General features: G+C 39.0%; 1 protein-coding gene across 1 annotated transcript in view; it reads right to left on the reverse strand.

Moving 5' to 3' along the window:
* The window catches only part of Schip1 (schwannomin interacting protein 1), a 708363-nt gene that overhangs the window by 538920 nt on the left and 146941 nt on the right, over nt 1–22502 (reverse strand). Inside the window, exon 2 of the mRNA XM_074073892.1 lies at nt 3609–3673. Coding sequence (XP_073929993.1) covers nt 3609–3673 — 65 coding nt within the window. The remainder of the gene's footprint in view (nt 1–3608; nt 3674–22502) is intronic.

A 22502-nucleotide genomic window follows, 5' to 3' on the forward strand; every position in this document is an offset into this window, starting at 1 on the left:
GAAGGTTTCATGTGAAACCTTGTTTTTATTGCACAAAAGCACCTGGGCCAGTGAGCTTTGAAGGGATCCAACTCCCACCCCTGGAATTGCTCAGCCCTGATTGGAGAAAATAAGCAGACAAAGCAGAGCAGACATTTCTGGAAGCTTTTAGCTTTCCTTGGTCTCTGGATGATGGAGAGAGTAAGCTCACACGAGCAGAAGCCTATACATGTTCCACTAATTTTCACTTGTCTTGCTGAGAGCAGAGAGTGGGGAAAGATGCACGTTGGCGGTAGTGAAAGGTTTAATGCAGAGCTGTGGTCAATTAGCAGGGAAAAAAACCTTTGGAGGCTCATTTCCCACATTAAAATCAATAATGAAAACCCAATGTAACCAGGCTTTATAAATGCATATGTTGACCATGCAGAGACATCTCTGAGTGTGTCCTCAGAGAATGAAGCTGCATGCAGAAATTACTGAATACCTGACAGGAATCTGAGATGCACCTGCACTGCTGGACTCTGACCCCAGCTGCCCATCAGAACCACCTGGTGGAAGCCATTAAGAAGCACGGACTTCAGGGCCCCTCTCCAGGGACATGGATTCAATTTGTCTGGGGTGGGGCTTCAACCAGGGCATTTTTGTCAACCTCCCTGGGTGATTCTAAGTGCAGCCAGGAGGAAGAACCACTGGTCTAGATTTAATATCATTACCAGTCTCCTTTTAAGATGTCTATCTTTTTCCATTTTTATTAGGAAATATTCATTGTACAGGGGTAATGTGATGTTTTGATACATGTTATATAATGTCTAAATCAGATTAAACATAGCTAGCTCCTCAAATATTTATCATTTCTCTGAACTTTCAAATTCTTCTTGCTTTTTGAAATGTACGATTCCCTATTGCTATCTATAGTCACCTTACTGTAAATGGCACCTGGGAATTCCTTGCTCCTGTCTAAGCTATCCTCCATCCTTCCTGCTTCTCTCCCCAGTCTCCGCTGACCACCATCCTGCCTCAACTTCTGACATCACATTTTCCTGATTTCACACGTGAGTGAAGTCAAGAGGCATTTGTTCTGTGTCTGGTTTGTTTTTCTTAATGTAATGTCCTCCCGTTTCATCCATGTTGTCATAACTGACAGGATTTCATTCTCTTTATGGATAAATAATATTCTGTGTCCATGTATCATTACTGTGTCTATCCAGCCCTCAATTCTTGGGTGTTACCATGTCTTGGTTATTGTGAATAAGGCTGCGATGAACAGGTAGATGTCTCTTTGACAGACTGATTTCATTTCCTTTGGCTACACCCTGGAGTGGGATTGCTGGATCATATGGTAGATCTATTTTTTATGTATTTTTTACATATTTATTTATTTTTGGTGGTACTGAGGATTGAATTCAAGGCCTCATACTTGCTAGATAGGCGCTCTACAACCTTAGCCATGCCTCCAGCCACTTTTGCTCTGGTTATTTGGAGGTAACTTCTCTTTTTGCCCAGCCCAGCCTGAACCACTATCCTCCTATTTTATGTTTCCCACTGTGGCTGAGATGACAGGCATGTACTACCACACCCAGCTTTTTTCCATTGAGATGGGGTCTCATGAAATTTTTTTGCCCAGGCTGGTCTGAAACCATGATCCTGATCTCAGCCTCCTGTGTGCTTGGAATGATAGGCTTGTACCACTGTGCCCAGAAATTGGTTGAGATGGGGATCTCTTGAACTTTTTGCCCAGGCTGGCCTCAAACTGAGATCCCCTAGATCTCACCCTCCCAAGTAGCTGGGATTACAGTTGTGAGCCATTGGTGCCTGACTTATTTTTAATTTTTTGAGAAACCTCCTTGGTGTTTCCCATAATGGCTGAGCTATTTTATTCTTTTATTCATATTAGAACTGATATAAGAAGGATAAATTAAACCTGTATCCAACCCAGAAATTAATCAAAAGACTGAAGGTGCCCTCACTATCAGGTGGCAAATCTGTAGAATCATGAAGACAGAATGAACCTGAGATACTGTCTAGCCCAACCCCCACCTAGAGGGAAGATGCCATGCTGTCTTGGGTTGTCTCTTCTAATGCCCTCAAATAGATGGCCAAGTTAGTACTACTACCTTCTGTTGTGAAGATGAGGAGCCTAGAGTTCAGAATGGTTAAATAATTGGTTCAGAATCTCAAAACTAGGGAAATGCAGAAAGACAAATCAAATCCAAGATTTTCCATTTTCAGGAATTTTTCAGCAGCATCAAGATTTTCATTTACATTCTTCTTGGGCATTTCTATTATCTATCAGTTCACTTTTTTTTTTTGAGACAGGCTCTATGTAGCCCACACTGGCCTTAAACACATACTCTTACTACTTCAGCCTCACAAATTCTGGGATTACAGATTTGAACTACTATGCTCAGCTCACTTCTTAATAAAGTCCACTTTTCTGTAGTAGAAAAGGCTAAAGTTTTATAAAAGTTAGCATTTTTCTGAGTCATGAGCTGTTTCTCCATATATCCTATTCATGAACCTTCTTTTGTTTCCTACAACAAGAAGAACAATTTAGTTTCTCTTTCACAGGAATTCCTTCAAGGATTTAATGATAGGCACTTTATTCTTCCTTTTTTTCTAAGCTGCACATGCTCAGTTCTTCATAGTAATGAACGTGATCCCAGAATGCTCTCAGCTTTAAGTTTCCCATCTGGCACTCTTAAGGATGTCAACATGTTTCTTAAGTGTGGTGCCTGAATGACACCCATGTAGGTTGACTGGTCCAGAGTACACAGGACTTAGCCAAGAGCTGAGAGCAAGGGCTCAGGGGGCCTCCACACCCAGGTTTGATTCATATCCCTCACCAAGCTGAACAGAGGAGAACAAGTTTCTTATGCCTCTCTGACCCTCTTTTGTCATCTACAAAATGGTAACTATAAAGTCTGTATCAAAAGATCACAACCAGCGTCAGATGAGATGTCTGGAGTATACCGTAAACCCTCAGTACATGTACACATATTTTTTATGCCCTCATCTTGACAACACATTCTTATTCATTGGACTAATATTATGCTAACACTTTCAGAAGTCCTATAAACCATAAGCTATGTTACTATTAAATAAAACCTTGGAGCAATTGTCCACAAGTTAAAATCATGATTTATCTCCCACATGTGCAATTAAAAAAAAAAACGAAGCTGAAGATACTACTTTTGTCTCTATTCAATTTCATCTATTTCTTTATTGCCCTTTAAAAGCTCATTTTATTTCATTTTGCAGTGTTATTTTGAATGTTCACTCTCTTAGTTTGGGATTATCTTTACACTTTTTTGCAAATTTATACTTGCCTTCTAGATATGTACCTGATTAAAAGTCAAAGACAGGACAGGGTTAAGTTTCAAACTCTCAGACCCACCACCAAAGACCATCTACATGTCACCCTGTTTGTCTGTGGAGCTTGTGTATGGTTGTTAACTGAGCCTTAAGCCCATCTAACTCCATCTCAATGAGCCACATTTCTCAGCCCTGACCCCAAAGATATCACAGGCAGCCATCAAATTTACTTCATTATTTTAACCTTGCTAGGTTTTCTTTTATGCAAACTCTTCACATACCAAGCAATTTAACTCCCTTTAATATGTTTTACTTACTTTTCAAGCAAATATTTTCCATCATTGACTCGTTCTAAAGGATTCTGTAACCTTTTCAGTTCTTCCTGTAAAAAAGAAAAGAAATATCTTAGAAACTGATATCCTGTACTTCTGACAATACTATTTGAGATCAATTGTTAGCAAAATTAACACACCATTAATAGTTCTGGAATTTACAATGGTTCTTATTTAAAACACAATAGAGTTTAAACCTTGATTTCATTGAATATAGTACTGTCATTTAAACTGGGCAATTTTTCATCACTAAAGAGAATGTTTCCTGTTATTTTTTTCAGAATAGGGATATGTGTATTAAATTCCCCTACTCTGAAAATTTGCTTTGCCGACAGTATTGTTTGCTGGATGCTGGATAAGACTAACAAATGTGGGTTGAGTTTGGTCATTCATCAGCTTCCTCTCTTATTTCTTCCTGACCTCTTCCCTGTAGCCCACGTGGTCATAACACAGACACACAGACACACAGACACATGCACACACACAGACACACACACCTCCTCTGAATTTCAGGCACCCACACGTCTCTACAATCCCATTTCTCTGACTACAGGGAAGTGATGGAAGTTGGCTCAGGTGAAGCTGTCTGTTCTCATTCATGTCAATCACAGAAGACTTGGAGAAGGGTCACAGAACTCTGTCCCTAGGAAGATCGCCATTCTCTGAAGCTCTATCACTCTCCTTACCACCAGAAACTGCTGAAGTGAACAGACCCAATAGGAAGCCACATTTGCAACTCAGCCATCTTTGGCTATCTTCTGGGAACTGATTCTAGGATCTCTGAGGATATCAGAATTCACAGATGTGCAAGTCCTTTACAAAAAATGGCGTAGCATTTGCATATACCCTACATACCTCCTCTAGTACACTTTAAGAATTTCCAGATGACTAGTAACACCTAAGACAGTGTAACTATTATGTCAATAGTTGTTATACTGCATTTTAAGGGAAGAATGATAAAAAGAAAGTCTATATATGTTTACTGCACACACCATTTTTTTCTGACTATTTTCTATATATATACATTTGGTTGAATCTGCAGATATGGATGACTGACTGTAATTACTCATTTGCTTTCCAATGGCTGTTGTGATGAGTCTTAACTTATAACCCACCAGACATCCAAGTCTCCTGCATCATCTTCCACAACACAACCTCTTTTACCTTGTACTGCATCATACACCCCAGAATTTCACCCAACCCTCCACCTCTCCACAGTCCCTCCAAACTTTCCACTGGGCTCCTTGCAACTTACAGTCTGTCATTAGCAGAATCCTCCATCTCTTCACCTTCTATAAATACTCTCTTCATTAACTTATTTTAGCTGAACTGGGCCTTGTCGTTCTGGGAACAAGCTTTTATGAGTACAAAAAGATCAAGGAATTGTTTATAAGACAGATTTAGAATATAGAGGATTTTTCTGGTGACAGACTTGGTCAAGTTCCTGAGCACACTGTCTCCTCTACAGTCCTCTTAAAAAGAGGGCAGTTCTTCCTCATGTGCTTCCTCCTCTATGGTCTGTAGGGCCCTCCTCACTCCTCACTACTGAATCAGATCCCGCACATTCCTAAGCAAACCTCAGCTCCTGTGGAAACACCCCAGCTACTGGTCCGGAGCCTCCATATTCTTCTCTATCCATTCTCCTTAGGAGATATCATCCAACATCATAGTTTGAAATTTACATTTGTATCTGACCTCTCCTCTAAACACACTCTTTCATATCCACCCACCAAAACCTGGTCTAAGCTAACCTCCTTCCTGTTTCCCTGCTCCCATGTTAGGCCACATGAGTACTTTGCCTTAAACCAACCAGGATGATCTTTTAATACTTGGCCTTTTTAAAGTTGGAGGATAATTTATAAAGCATGAAATACATGTGTCATAAGTCTACTAAATAATGAGTTTCATCAGTAGATTGACAGCCCAAACAATAGAAAATATCTCTTGCTCTAGAAAGTTCCTTTGTGCCCCTATACAATTGTTTCTCCTCTCCCAAAGCTCCCTCTATTCTGATTTCTATCCCTTCAGATTAACGGACTCTGCTCTAGCATTTCATAGTCATTTTCTATTTTTTTATGTCTGGCTTAATTCATGCAACATTATATTTTGACATTTACCCATGCCATTACATATATGGTCAATCCATTTCTTTCCATTGCTAGTCAGTGTTCCATTGCATGAATACGTTGGAATGTATGTATCCATCCCCCTGGTGATGGACATTCTAATTGTTTCAGGTACCACTGAGTATGAATAAAGCTATATGAATATTTTTGTGCAAGTCTCCTTGTGGATATATGCTTTCATTTCTCTTCAGTGCACATATTGCAATTGCAATATCATTAGATACATACACAGAGAAGTTTAACTTTTTCAGAAACTCTCATTTTTCTAAAATGGTTGTGCCATTTCATATTACAACCAGCAATGCATGAGAGGTGTAGTTGCCTTGCATCCTCATCAAAATTTGATGGCGTTAGTCTTTTAATACTAGTCATTTTAGCAGATATGTGGCATTTTGCAGTGATTTTAATTTGCATTTCCCTGATAGTTATATTAAATATCTTTTAATTTGTTTTTAATTGAGTTATATCTTTTATTTATTGAGCTCTAGGATCTCTTTATATATTTTGGGATACAACTTCTTTGCTAGACATAGGTATTTGATAATATTTTCCTCATATCTGTATCTTTTGATAATCAGGTTTTCCATTTGAATGCAATACAATTTATTGTTTTATTTTATTTTTGTTATATAAAATTTTCATATCCTAAGGAAAATTTTGCCTATCCTAATGTTTCAAAGATAGTCTTCTACACTTTCTTCTGGAAATTTTATAGCTTATTTACCTATAGGTCTAGCATTAGTCTTTGAATGGACTGTGTGTGGTAAGGATTGAAATCCACTTTTTCTTCCTATGGGTATGAGCATAAGTCTACTGAATGGGCTTCTGTGTGAACCATTGTTTTGTGATACAAAGGAACAGAGTCAGCTAACATGTGGCTTCTGACTTCTCCTCTTCCGTCTTCTTCCTCCTGAATTATAGAAACGAGATACAGAGTGCAGAAGCCATTGTACTCATAGGAGGAAAATCACAAATGAAAAGACAAAAGTATCTGAGGGGTTGCGGATATAGCTTAGCAATGGAGTGCTTGTTTAGCCTGTGTGAGGACTTGGGTTCAATCCCTAGTACTACAAAAAACATAAATAAAATAAGATAAAAACAGACCTGGGACCTTGATGAAATCGTGGCACTGCTGCTTCAATTCCAATCTGCTAACATCTGAATATTTTGTCATGTAGGAAGACCAGTCTGCTAATTTGTTAATCTATTATGGTTAGACAAATATAGACAAATTCTACACACTTTTCTGTTCATAACATTTTAGTGACTTCCATCACTTTTGGAAAAAAATCTGAACTTGTCACTATGGCCTACAGAGTTCTATGTAACACAAACTCCATCTCCCCATCTATCTCTCTGACTTCCTCTCCTTCCACACCACTCCCCATTCACACAGCTCACCCCTCTCTAGCCGTGTTGCTCTATGTATTTCAGAAGCAGCCATGCTGCTTTGTCCTCAGATTACCCATCTCTGCTGTTCCTCCGCACAGGCCACTCATCCTCAACTGCCCACACATATCCCCCCACGGCTTCATCCAGGAGTCTGCTCAAACACAACCTTCTCAGAAAAGCCTTCTGGACTAAATTCTGCAAAAGTCACTCCTTGCTTGTGATGCATTTACCACGCTTTCTGTTTTTATTCCTTTCCTTGTGATATGTATCACTTCTTAATATATATGTTTGTGTTCCGCTACTATTTGTCTACCTCTGGTAGACTGAAAGCTCCCTGGGTGCAGTTTTGTGATAGCTACCACGGTATTCTCAACACTTAGAAATAGTGCCCAGCACACAGTAGTTGTTCAGTCAATATAAATTGTTTGAAGTTTAAATCTGGAGAAGAATTTCAGTTTCTTCCTCTGGATTTTGAAGCATGAAGAACCCTGGAACTGTGATAAAAGTATTTGCTAGTAAGAAATACTAACTGAAGAAAAAAGAAAACCAGGAAAGAGGAGGGAGGCAAAGGAAGCAGAGCCCTGGTGATGCTGTGAACTTTTGGGTTAAACCTCCACAGACCAAGAGAAGCCTGAAGCCAGCATATTGATGGACCTCTCAGTTTTGTGGGTCAAAGATTCCCTCACTTGCTTTCAGCTGAGTGAGAGCCTATCATAACCTAGAGCTACTGGATACAACATTGTAAGATGAACCACAAAACCACAAGTTGACAAGTGGACAGTCATGAGCTTGTTTTGTTTTAGCAATGTCTTAAAAAGTCTTGTTTGGAAGAGAAATTGATAAAGTAGGTCATGTTCTTCAGTGCCTTTTTGTTATAGGACTCTGATTTAGTGTCAAACATTGGTGCAACAAATCTCATATGAAGAACATTTCTGTATCTTTTGCAAAATTCCTGTACAAGACACTGTCCTTTATGCTACTGTATGTCTAACATGTAATGGAGTGAAAAAGAAATTCATTCTAGAATTCAGTATCAGGATATTTGTCCCTCTTGATATGATGGTGCATTTCTTTGCATCAATAGTAACAACTTATAAATCTTACAGAAGTTGTTATTTTGCCTTGGCTGTCAGAAACTTAGACTAAATTGAATATTTAGCTGCTATGACTATTATTTACAGGCCGTTAGTGCAATTACTTCCCCCTTATTTCACTACATGAAATGTGAGTATCTTTGTTTTTATTTTAACTCTCTTACTACATGTGTGCTTTTCACAATAAGTAGAAGCAAACATATAGGGAAAGTGTATAGGATAGAGAGGTAGGAAGATAGATAGATGACAGAGAGACTAATGATAGATAGATAAATGATTGATGAAAAATCCTTTTCAATCGTACACACAGAATTTTACTTACAGAGTAAAACTTCTTTAGCCCTGTACACCTTCTTTGTTACTCTAGCATAAGTCTTCATCCCGTCCTTCATCCTTCTTACCTTTATCCTATCCCATTCTACCACCAATGACATAATCAATAAATCCAAATTACAGCCATGATTATGCTTGATGCCACTTTTATAGAGAAAGGAACTGATTTGAATGACGAATCTTAATTACCCTTAGGAAACAAAGGTGAATTTTTAAGTTGTAAATTTTTCCTTTTTACCCTCTGCATTCTGGTCAGTAGAGGGTCAGCTCTTGGTAGACCTAGCACTTTCTTTCTTAAGATGTGCCTGTGGTGTACCTCTTCTCTTTCTCCTTGGGATCTGGAGGCAGGCAGCAAGGGGTTTTTGTACTCTGTGCCAGCTACTCTTCTTGATTTTTCATCTCAGAGAGCTTGCTAGGTAGGGAAGGCTTTGATGCAGTATTTTATTCAATCTGACTATCCACATTCTAGGAAATCATATTAAACATAAGGTCAATGACTAACAAGAGCTTTCTGAACAGCTGCTCTGCTGACAATTTGGAGGATTGATTTCATCATTTGGTTATTTAAGCTAACTATACAAAACACTTCAATTCAATTGGCGTGGAAATTCCAAACCATGTCTTCATTTTCTCAGAGATGGATAAGGAAGTCAGCTTATTCAACCAACTCATTAGGAGTTCTGTTTTTGAGAAAGTTCTGTTTTATCATTAAAATCATATACAAATTGGTCTCTCCCATAATGGTTTCTTCCACTAGTCCTATTTGTCTCTGGTTTCATATTTGGCAACGCCATTTACCTACTACAAACCATCAATAGCTCCCTGTTGCTATCGGGATGGATTCCATACTCCTAAACTAAGGTCTTGTGCATCAGGGCTTGCATGTCTTTCCAAGCTTCACCTCATGTTCCCTGGCACACATCCCCTAAGTCTGCTCAAATGAAATATCACAAAATTCCAGAATCCACAAGCTGTCCTACAGGCTACTCAATGACATTGTGTTCCCAGCTCTTCTATCGGACCTCTCTATTCTTTAAGAAGACCCCAACTCTCCTTTTCTCCATGCATATCTTCCCAACCCAACAGGAGGGTTTGGTACCCTGCCAGCTTCCTCAGCAACCCCTGTGACCCCAATTTTTATTTCCTCTTCACCTGCTTCCCGCTAGGCTCCTGGAGTTCAGGGGTGCTCATTGATCCACCTCTGGTTTCACATTTGGCAATGCCAATATGATGTGTCTGTTCCCAAAATGAAGCATTTAAAACATACTTAATAAATATCTGTTGAATAAATGAATTGAACCTATTGTTCTGGGTAAGGTGAAAAGAAATTTAAGTAGATAATGGCCAAAAAGTCAAAAGAAGTTAAACACTTTCTGCTGATTATTTGCGACCCTTCCAGCTATTCTTTCTACTCTTCTCCACTGTCTTCTGCATCCTGGGAAGCTCTTACTTTGGGACTTACTCAACCAGGCCCCTTCGTTTGTGGCTCCTGCGGGAGATTCAGCAATAGGAGGCACTGAATGAGACAGAGGAGGCAGAAGAGAGCAACTGGAGTACTGATGCTTTTGTTGCCCCCTCTTGCTGGAGCAGAGGTTGTCGGGAACTGAAGGCCACATACCATGTGCTGGTTCCTGCCTTATTCCTGAAACTACTGCCTTTCCTTCTCTTCTTCCCTTCCCCTTCTTTCCTAAGAGTAACTATTTTAACTAAGGTAACTACTCAACAAAGGAAGGGAGCTTCCTTTGCTTTCTTTCTCTTCTCCTCCCACTTTCTCTTCCCTTGTCTGCTCTGTCAACTATTGAGAGCCCAATGCTTCCTCACCCCTTGTAATTTTCCTGCACCTGTCCTACCTTTGTCAATAGTTATTTCATTAAATTTTTTCAATGACTAAGTGACTTATCTACCTTCTCCCTAAACTATGGATGATGAATCCCAAGAATCCTAAATTGCTTTATTTGTCCTATCCTTCTAATTCCTTTCCTCTAACACAACAAGTTCAAAGAATGTTCTTAGCAATCATATTGATTGACAGAAGCATATGTTTGCATGATGACTGATGCCTTGTAGGAGAAGCTGTTGCAACAACCCAAAGACCTACACCCAAATTTCTGGCTTAGTTTCACTCTCCAAACAATAGGGCAATTTCTACTACCTTCTATTTAGCCTCTGTTTTTTTAAATATTTAGGCTAAGTCCCTCTGCAAAGTAAAAGCGGAATTAGTCAAGTACAACACAGCATTCTAAATTCTTCCAAATGACCTCCAAATGAAACCTGCGTTGTGGGTGGTTTGGGGTTCAGGCCACGCCGTGATGAACAACTGATTGACTACTTGCCTTGCTGTGTTTCCACTGTCCTAAGAGTTGGTCTGAAGTGAGTTGGACTGCATAGTGGATACTGGATTTTGGTTTTGTTTGTATGTATCCCCACTCACACCTAATCCTGCAGGTTTTTCTCTTGTAAGAACCTGTAGAACACAGCTAAGAGGTTAGACAAGCTCATCTCTGTGGCTACATAGTCAGTCCCTTGATCTGCCCAATAATAAAATACTATTCTTTTCCTCCTGTCTCTACCATTCTGACTGTTTAAACAACTAGGGAATGTTCTTTGGACAGGTTTAAAATCAGAAATCTTCTCTAAATTGACTTTCCTCTAAGCTGCACTTAAGTCTACATGCAGCCTCCTAACTTTTCTGACTTGCATCTTGGCCATTTATCTCAGCACATCCCACAGCATTTAAGTTCCCTTAGGATGTGAACACAATCTGCACTTTACTTATTGTGTAGCTTTGGGTGACAAAATTGTGGCACTCACATAAATCAGTTTTTGTGTATTGGGAATAATTTCATATTAATCCAAGGGTAACTGTTTAACAAAAGTTAAAAGCTGAAATTGCTTTTGATGCTTTTGACTATTCAACCATCCAATTAAATATTAATAGGCTTCCTCACTGTCTCCCTGCCCCCCATTTTTAAATGCAAGTGTAATAAGGGTACAAAGAAGGGGTTACTAATGTTTACATAATTTGGAAAAGTAGAAGACATAAAATCTATACTAATTTTAGCTCTGCATCATTAAACATGAAATATTGATTATTGCTCTTTGTAACAGAATTTATGAAGCTAGCTGGGCTGCTGTGTCCACATAAAGTGATTCTGATGCTTTGCCCGCAGACCTTGGTGACTGTAAATGATGCTCCTTGGTGACAGCTGGGAGGCTGGCCTTCTGATCCACAGCCTTAAGAGATACATTTCCCAGATTAGACCAGGAATGACCCAGCTGCACAGCCCAACTTCAGAAAATTAAATTGGAGGGAGTCCAAACCTCTGTTGAGATAACCATATGAATTACAATGCTTCCATGGGCCTTGTTGTGATGTAAATGTGCTGTACAATTTACTGCCACTTCCCTTCTCCCCCCTGCTGTGAATACGGCCATTAATGGTCACCTCATATATTTAAAGGCAAAAAGCCATCAAAAATACAAACGCAAGATTCAGGCTTTCTCCCTTTAGAAAGCAAAGACTAAATTCCTTTCTTTTCCTTCTGCCATTTTTTGCAAAAAGAGCCTACATTTTGTTTATGTATTGTGCATTAGTGGTTTTCATGGCTAGCAAACCTGTAAATCTCACACAGGAAAGATACCCAGCAACTGAGCATGAATTTCTCTGGGAGTTAAAAACTGGCTAATAGGGTATCAACAGCTCATTTAAAGGATTCATTCAGGTAAGTTATGGGTGGATGAAGCATGTAGGTAATAGACTTAAAAACAGACTTGCCTGTTTCTAGCATGTTAAGGATATGTTGAGTGTCCAAGGAGACGCAGGAAGCGGTGGTTTTATGGCATTGATCATGGAGCAAGGTACCGCGTCAGTGCTGGGCCCACTGTGCTTGTTCACAGTGACATTGTTATTTACTGCCTCATACACAGTAAACCTGAAACTTACAAACATGAGACACAACGACGGGAACTGCTGTGATAGCTCGTTATTCATTCTTGTTCATGTTCATAGGCAGGAGGACATAAAAGCCTTTGACTGTCAATTGTGAGATGACAGCCAAATACGTGAACTCATCTGAACAGATGCCACATGGAAACACATGCAGTAAAAACTCTATCACAACTGTTTCAGTCATTGTCCTTGGTCACCTTGGACCTAAGGTTATTTCAGTGTCTGCTTTCTCCTGCCGTTCTGGAAAGGTACACCTACCACCAGATCATCCAAGCCAGTCCTTTGCCTTAACCTGCAAGCTACAACCCAGCTGCGGAGGATCCAGGATCACCAGGCAGGTGACAGAAGAAGAATACCCTTCACAATTAAATGTTCTCCCTCTCCTTTCTCCAAGAGAGAAGGGTTTCAAGAACTCTTGCTAGTTTCAGATCACAGACATGCCAATGCTATTGTCATGGAATGAAGCCTCTGCTCATTACAAAGAGTTTTACTACTAACAATAAACCTAGGATACAAGAAATTGAGATATTGTTAGCAATAATTTTAAGGAGGTCACTTTACTCAAAATTAATTCAGCTTAACAGCGGCACAACCATGAAAAATCAACTGAGATTGAAATTATAAGTATAGGTATTTTTGCATCTTATATATTTCAGCATTTCGGGGGGAAACAAGAAAGAAAATCCTAGAGGCCGCACTTCAAAATTGAGAACTCAAATACAAATAAGCACATGAGCCAGCAAATAAACACTCTGAGATTGCAGACAGAGCAGCAAATGTGGATAAGTGAATTCATGCACCAACTCCAGATTTCTTGTGCCAAAAAACAATAAAGTGCAGGCAGTCAGAACAACATGAACACTCAAATTGTTTGTACCTGATTCCAGAATGCATTTCTTTGTAGTGTAGCAAACCACCCAGATTAGATTTTCTTTCACTTGGTGCAGTTGAAAAATGAGTTTGCATTTCTGATGTACTCAACCAAGTAATATTGAGGAGGCAATCCAATGCATGCTAGGAAAAGCTCTCCTAATGTGCTCTATCTAGCTCCTTCTTCCCTTTTTCTTCATTACCACTCTTGTTCTGGACCTTATGAATGCTCACCAGAACGATCACATTGGGGTGCCTAATTGCTTTTCTTTAAGTACATTCCCGATAGTTTAATTCTCCTAGATAAACTCTACAGTAGTCTAAATGAATATAATAGTCAGGCTTAAAAATCCTCCTAACATGCTACCCTCAGTTACACTCCTCTTATTCCTTCAGAATGCTTTCAAATTCATCTCAAAATGTGATTTTATATATTTTACTATTTCCTTCTGCAGCTAATTGCATATAATTTCCTTGAACTACTGTTATGACTACAGACATTTATAGAATTTTACTAAGTGCCAGGCCCTTTGCATAAATTATCTTTGAAAAATTATGACTAAAGCCCCATAAAAATAGCAAAAGATAGAATTATTATTCCCATTTCTTGGATAAGAAAAACAAACACAGAGAGATTAAGTCACTTGTCCAAGGTCTTACAGCAGAAATGGGATGCCATCCTGAGCAAACTGGTTCCAGAATCTAAACTTTATCCTCACCACTCTCCCCATGAATGTCATGGGACATGCAACAGTGTGAACTGTGGTGGCATTGCACCACCAGTAATTGTAAAGAGAAGTTGCAATGTTCTGCAAAGTACTCAGAGTTACTGTTTGACCCATTCATGTTACCTACCTGCTGTCTGAATCCCTCCCTTCATTTGAAGATGTTGAAGTCAAGGACTACCACACTGTGTCATCAGAGGATTAACCATAATAACATATTCAAAAGTGTTTTGTGTACTCTTAGGTGCTGGCCATCCATAGGGGGAGTCCTTAAGTATCACACTGAAGACAGCAATTATCTTTCATGTGTCTTATCAATCCTGTAGTGCCCACCTTTGTTCCATTCTAGCAGTGTGGGCCTCAGTTTCATCACCTGTACATTGCAGACAATATCTGTGCCAAATTTCAAGGGTTGCTGTGGAGCCTGATGACTAAAAGTGCCTGTAAATCATTCAGTCTTGCTCCAGACACATAGTAAGTGTACAGCACCGTTATTTTCATCTTTATCCAACCCCTTCAAAACATGTGCATGTACTTAGATACCTCCTGGTTCCTCTAAATACATCTCTGTCAATTCTATTTCCTAGCTGTTCTACTGCCACTGTTCTTAATTGAAGACTTACTGCCTGCCCAAATGAGCAACCTGGCATGCTAACATCATGAGAATGGTCACATGCCTGGAACCTTTCTTGATCCCCCTTGCCTAGCAGATATAGCCTAAGCCCCCAAGTCTGGCAGGACTCTCAGAGGAGGGTCTGAGTGCCCTGCTCTGTCTAATCCTTTAGCCCCTTTCCCTACCCTGGCTCCCCCCACCCCACTTAATCCTCTTGGAATGTCAACATGTCATTGAAATCTCAGTTAGGATTATACATTCAAGAACTTGGAACAAGTTAGTCCTAGTATGTTTAAATACAACCATGATGGAAAAAAAGTCCTTAATATGAGAAACAAAAGAGTAGCAATAACATCTGGCAGTGTAGAGTACCACCATATTGCACAGTGTCACCACAACTACCTGGAGGGCAGTCTCTCAGAAACCCTTATACCTTGGAATATATCTCTGAACTTGGACATTAAAACTCGTGAAGCTCAGAAAACCCATTGTACATTTCCTGTTCTAACCCCACATTACCTTAAAGTCTTCATCTTGATCTTTTCTTTAGGAAAAAAAAAACCCTTAAACTTGAATTAGAACATGAAAATAGATGTTATAAGCCAGCAAGCTTCCCTCTAGTTTAATCATTGTTCTATTCATTACTTAACAAAACTACACTCAAGTGTTTACACTGTGCTAAGCATGAGGATGCAATGGGGTAGAGGAGCAGCAAGAAGGCTTCAGTGTAACCTGAGAAGGGAAGAGGGTTTTAGTTAGTCCAGGAGTTGTTGAAAACTGTTTTCATTCAAAAACTGGTTTACACATTTTTGAGATTTAGTATGACATTTCTGTGCATGACCATGGAGCTTGAAAGATGGTATTGTGGAGAAGGCCAAGCAAAGGTCAGTGCACCCATGAGCTTACTGGAGAGCAGTTGCTCCTTACTGACTTAGGAGAATGGTGTGTCTGCATGCAGAATGTGGGAGGGTGATAGAAATGCCACCCAAGTGGAAATGCTAAATTCCAAGTCATGGATTAGGGGATTATTCAGTAATAATGACATTTACTGACAAAGACAGAGATGAGGCAGACAGACAGACAAGAAAGCAAAAGACAGTGTGTCCAATCTGCCTTGTCGCAGGATGAGCCGTAACACCATTACAAATCCTCCCTGCATGATATCCTCCACTAGCAGTCATTGAACACCACATGGCATAGTAACACCAAAGGCAGATAGTGCATAACATTAACTCTTTCTTCTGCACATTCACCCATTCTAACCAAGAGTTCATTGTCTTGAACAGACCAACTCACACAGAAGGAAACTGGTGGTAAGTTTATATAAAGAGCATCAATTTCCAAAACCAACAAAGAATATTTTCCCTTTCAATAGCTATAGCAGAATGTTCAGAAAGAATGCCTATATCCCAAAGAGAAAATTAAACCTCAGTTCAGTTCTCTGTTATTAAACTTATTATTACATCTTTTACCTTGTAATCGCTACGTGCTCAAGATATCAATACTACTGTTACTTAAAACCCAAGTAGAAATATATGGGGGGAGGCACATTGCTGGTGGTTTTCTAAAGGTGGAGGATTAGGAATGAGAGAGGAGATGGAATAAGAAATTATTGGAACAAAACATGAAACAGCACCTCTTCTATTGGACTTATTGCATAAGTCCATGAGTGGTACCAAGTCCGCAGTGCAGAGCTCCTTAAAACTCCCATTCCCAGGCTGATGACTACTTTTCTCACTTCTCTTATTCACATTAAAATGCTTTCCTGACACACACTTACTCTTCTTTATTTAATATGAAATTGTTATGCTTTAAGATCTGTAAAGTCTTCAAATTAAGGATTGCATCTTGAGTTCTCCAATGCTTTCAGATTTCTCACTGCCTTATCTATGGCATCATGTTCCCACTTATGTTGGAAAAGCTCTTCAGAAACTGCATTCCTTCTTTGATAAAATATTTGTACCACAGTCTTTGGGTAAATATTTCTCCTTTGCTATGTGGAAATCTTCCAGAATCCTCTTTGAGGACTGTTCCAGCCAGATTCAGCAAGACAACCCTGATGCCTGCAATAGGTGCATATGGCTAGCATTTGTTGAGCTCCATTCTGAACCTGGCTATCAACAGCTCTGAGGTGGGTACACAGCCATTGAACCCATAACGTCTCAGTTAGAAGTCATTATAATACCTTTCCATATTTACCCAAATGTAAATTGAGCAGGACTAAACGTATTCTGGGACATTGTCTTAAGGGAAAGAATCCTGATATTTTACTCCATCATCCCACATGCAAAATAATTAAGGTGCTTACTCTAAGTAAGAGGGTCTCAAAAATATCAATATAAGTGGTCATAAGCTTTAATAGACCCTGGAATCCAATTAGCAACAATTCCATAGTGGTTAAATAATTTATAGTCATTGCCAATTCGTTAGATTATAGCTCACCACAGCCAAATCTATGGATTTTCTGATATCTTTAAAAACGTGCGTTCTCAAGATGAAGCTTGACATTTTCTATGTTCATTGCTACCAAAGTCATCTAATTTTAACAATTTAGAATGCCTGGCATTGCTTAAACCTGGGTCATTTGGAGGTTTTCCCTGTTAGCGCAGAGACATAAACCTAAGACCACTGCACCATCTTGTTAAGCTTCTTGATTTCAGCAGCTGGCTGGTATTAGCTGAAAGCAGTCTACTGTGTGTGCTTAAATAACACTGTTCACCCTGCTCCACAAATGAGCAAATCCAAAGAAGGCTCACATACATGTCCATTCACGCAACACACCCACAACATACTATACGTACACAAAACACGTATAGCCGGGTAAGGTAAATTCCTATAGTCATCAAGGAAGTGGAAAAGCAGAAGTTTGACAAAAAATGCCAGAAGCACCCTCTTATATCCTATCTTGATAACAGCTCCCTCCCTCCAGAACTAGCACTATCCCAAGTTACACAGCAACTTTCCTTACATTTCCTATATTCCCTCACCCTATTGTGTATCCTGAAATACTGTTGTTTACCTTTTCCCATCTCTAAACTTATTATTTTGAAGGAATTATAGATTCATAGAAAGTTCCAAAAAATGTACAAGGTGGTCCCACATATCCATCACTCCACAGCATATCATCAGCTTGGATAAGAATAATTGTAACATAATAAGAAATAGATGCCTGGTTTCTGACACAAAGTTCCCAAAACCCTTATAATTTCTTGAATTGTAGGTGTGATAAAAACATCTTAAAATTGGTAATATTTAGTCTTAGTCTTTGGCTCCTGATGAGAGGCTTGGAATCTCTGAGTTATCAGAATGTCCTAATGAGATGACTTGTGACTAGGTCCCTAGATCGCCTCAGAATGGGGTTGGTTGTTTTAATATACAGCACTGGTCAATGATGTATTCAATCATGCCTATGTAACGGAACCTCCATGAAAACTCCAAACAGTGGGTGTGAGGACCTGGCAAACTTGTGGAGGTATGGAAGGGTGCACACCTGGAGACGGCTTAGTTGCTCCACACCCCTTCCCACACACCTCACTGTATGGATGTCTTCCACTTGGTGGTTTCTGAGTTATATCTTTTATAATGACCAGTAAGGAAAGTGTTTCCTTGAGTTCTGTGAGCAACTTCTCAAACATAAGGAGTAGGTTGTGGGAGCCCCTGATGTAAAGCAAATCTGGCAGAAGTAGAGGTGGTAACTCTGGACCTTAGGAACACCAATCCAATTGGAAGCAGCCTTTTGGGAATGAGCCCTTGAACTTGTGGGATTTCTAGATAGGTAGTATCAGAACTGAATCAGAGGGCATCTAGCTGGTATCCACAGAGGGTTGGAGGATAGCTTGATGCAGAAAAAAAAAACCTGCACATTTGGTATAGGAAGTGTTGTGAGTATAGAGAAATGGTTTGTCTTTCTTTTTAGTGGCACACTATAAAAGTTAGGAAATTGATATTACAATTCACAGACCTGATTTGAATTCCATCAATTATGTATTCACTTGGATGTGTGTGTGTTTATAGCACTATGCAATTTTCATCACATATGTAGCTTTGAACAACTATCACTGCTGTCAATACACAGAGCAATTCCATCACCACGAGGCTCCTTGCACTGTTCCTTTACAGCCACAACCAGCCCTTCCTATTCTAAATCCTAACCCCTGGCAACAAGCCATCTGTTTCACATCTTCATGACTTCTTTATTTTAATAATATTAAGAGTGAATTGAAATGCCCTATAACCTTTAAGAGTATCATTTTGTCATGTAATTTCCTTGAGGTTCATTTACATTGTGCATATCAACAGGACAGTTCCTTTTTGTTGGCAAGAAATACACTATAGTGCATATCGGTTGGTTTAACCACTCATTAAAGAACACTTGGGCAGATTCCAATTTTCAGCTATGACAATAAAGCTCCTGTGAACATTTTGGTACAGATTTTTGCATGAACATAACTTTTTATTTCTCTGAGATTGTCAGAATGCAATTTCTGGATTGTATGGTTAGTGTATTTTTAATTTTGCAAGAAATTATTAAACTATTTTCCAAAGTATCTGTCCCATTTTACATTCATAATAGTGATATGTGAGTGATCCTGCTTCTCTGCATCCTTCCCAGTGTTTTGTAGTTACCATTTTTCAAATAATTGATAGTTATTTAAATTACTTTTAACTTACAGATTTCCCCTCCATGTATTTTCCTTACTATTTGTTGAAGAACGTAGGTAGGCTGACCTGCAAATCTCCTAGTCTGGATATTACTGAGTATATATTCATGATAAAGTTCAACAGCATCTGGGTCCAGAGGCTTAATCAGATTTAGTTTGGTCCTTTGGGGAGGCATTGGGAGATCCTTAAGCAGTGTTCTTTCCTCATAGTAGTCTGCTGGGTGGTCTCTATATTGCTGATAACAGCAGCCATTGAAGCTCAGTACTGAAATCTACCAATTCATGTGTGTGGTGGGGTACAAAATGGTTATATGTTAATTGTATACTTTTACTACTATTTGAAATAATTTATAAAGAAAATTTCCTTCATCTATCACTTGCTAACCTAGTAGTGCCTTCACACAGAAGAAGCCAGGTAATCTCGATCATTTTTCTTTACCAGTTTTCAAAATGATATGGTTCTTTCTTTGTCATCCTGCAAATGTGCCAATTCTTTTTTTCCTTAAAACATCACTAGGAATTCATGAATAAAACAAATGTGGTTCTTTTTTTCCTTATTATTATATGTTTGGTAATTCTAATAATTATTATTTTTCTTACTATTAAAACTCAAATTATTCCATTGGGGACAAGGAGAACCTCTTCAGATTGGGTCCTGAGGTTTTTGATGCAACTCTCCCTTCTGGCAATTTCCTGGCTATTTGATCTGACAAAGTGGTCCAAGCTTACATGTTTCCTTTCACAAATCCAGAATCAGTCATTTTTTCCCAATAAGTACTGGCTTCTTTGAGTGGAAATTGATTTTAGTATTTGGTTGGCTCTGTATTTTAGTATGAGTTTAGCATTTTGTGCCCTTGTCTTGATTCTCTTGTTTAGGGCTGAATATACTGCATCTTCCTTGTGTGTTTTCAATATTTGTCATATTGTTATCTCAAACCTCTTTTTTCTCTCCCTTCATATCTTTTTTATTTCAAGCATGTTATTTTAAAAAAATTTATTTTTCTTATGGCAATATCTGTATGCTTATTCACCCATGTGTGTCTTCTAGTTTAGTGCTCAATTCTAAATGATTTACTTCTTTCATCTTTAATTCTTTTAAGGTTCTGTCCCTCCCTGGTAGGAAGGCAGAGTCTAGGATAAGCTCACTGGATTACAAGAGAGTACATGAGGTTGAAACAGCTTTTAAAAGTTGCTTTAAAAAAAAAAAACTTTTTTGGTCTGGCTTAAGGGGCTGAGACAGCAGGTGCTTGTCTTGTAACTTGGAAAAAAATTGGACCCTATAGAAAGCTGACAGGTGGTCCATATTCAAATCTCCATGCAGTCTTTGAGATGTGGAGCAGGACATTAGGTGCCTTTTCAAGCAGTAATGTTTGCTCCACTTAGAGAAAATCGTTGTAATCGTTATAATTTATAATGACTTTATTCTCTGTGGGGAAAACACTCATGGGCAATCACCTCAGGCCATTCCTTTCACAATTCAAAGACCAAGCAGCCCTTTTTAAGAGTAGGTTTTAGGAAGTGTTACTTAACCCTTTGAGGTCATTCTTTTAGCATCTGTGGTGTTTGGGAAAGCAGTGTAGAAGGTACAGAGCATCTCCCCATAAGCCTGTGAGACTATTTTCTTCATCACCATTTATCTATTTATTTATTCATCCATTTATTTTTTTTGTTATATTATTGTTGTACTGGGGATACATTGTGACATTTACAAAAGTTCTTACAATATATCATAGTTGAACTCATCCCTCCATCATTCTCCTTTATCCTCCTCCCCATTCCTGGAATAGTTTCAATCACCATCACCATTTTAAAGAGGAAAAAATTAATAAGACTTCAAGAGGCTAAGTGCTTTCCTAGGATCACACAAAACAGTAGGCCTTAGAATCCAAGCCTATTCTACCTCCTGATCATAACTGCATGAAATTTGAAACAACAAAACACACAGATCAGTCAGGTGCCAGTGGTCATGCCTGTAATAGCTGGTAATAGCTCCACAAATAGCTAGTAATCCTAGCTATTTGGGAGGCTGAGATCAGGAGGATCTCAGTTTAAGGCCAGCTCAGGCAAAAAGTTCGCAGGAACCCATCTCAATCAATAGCTGGGCACGGTGGTATACACCTGTCACTCCAGCTAGGCAGGAAACCGAAAATAGGAGGATCACGGTCCAGGGTGGCTTGGGCAAAAAGTGGGACGCTATGTCCAAAATAACCAGAGCAAAAGGGTTGGAGACATGGCTCAAACAGAAGAGCACCTGCCTTGCAAGCATGAAGTACTGAGTTCAAACCTAGTACCATCAAACACACACATACACACATACACACACACATCAGGAGAATAGAATAGAAAGCCTAGAAATAAATCACACATCTACACTTAGCTGCTTTTCTTAAAAAGATGCTAAGAGCAACTATTGGAAAAGACAGTCTTTTCAATAAATAGGGCTGGGAATATTAAATATTCATATGCAAGAAAATTAAACAAAACCACTATCCCTCACCAGTTATAAAAATCAACTCAAATGCACTAAATATTTAAGTGGAAGACCTGAAACTACGAAGCCACAAGAGGAAAACAGGGAAAATGCTTTAGAACATTGGAGCTGGCAGGATTCTTTAGACAAGAATCAGAAAGCACAAGAAACAAAACCAAAAATAGACAAAAGAGATTACAGCAAACTAAAACCTTTCACCCTTGGAAACAATCACCAGAGTTCAGAGATAACGTACAGCATGGGAGAAAGTATTTGCAAACTATACATCTGACAGGGGTTGAAATCCACAATATACAAGGAACTCCAAAAACTCAATAGCTAAAGCAAACCACAGTGGGTACTCGATCTAAATAGACTTCTCTGAAAAGAAGACATACACTAATTATCAAGAAAATACAAATCAAAACCACAAAAAGATAGCACCTCATCCCAGTAAGAATAACTAATTTTAAAAAGACTAAAGATAAAAAGTGTTGGTGAGGATGTGGGTAAAAGGAACCTTTGAACACTGCTGGTGCAAATCTAAATTAGTATAGCCATTATGGAAATAAGTATGGAGATTCCTCAAAAATTAAAAATGGGGTTATCCTATGAGCTAGCAATCCCACTCCTGGGTATATATCCA

Source organism: Castor canadensis, chromosome 5 (assembly GCF_047511655.1).
Source record: "Castor canadensis chromosome 5, mCasCan1.hap1v2, whole genome shotgun sequence".
Classification (NCBI taxonomy): Eukaryota; Metazoa; Chordata; class Mammalia; order Rodentia; family Castoridae; genus Castor; species Castor canadensis.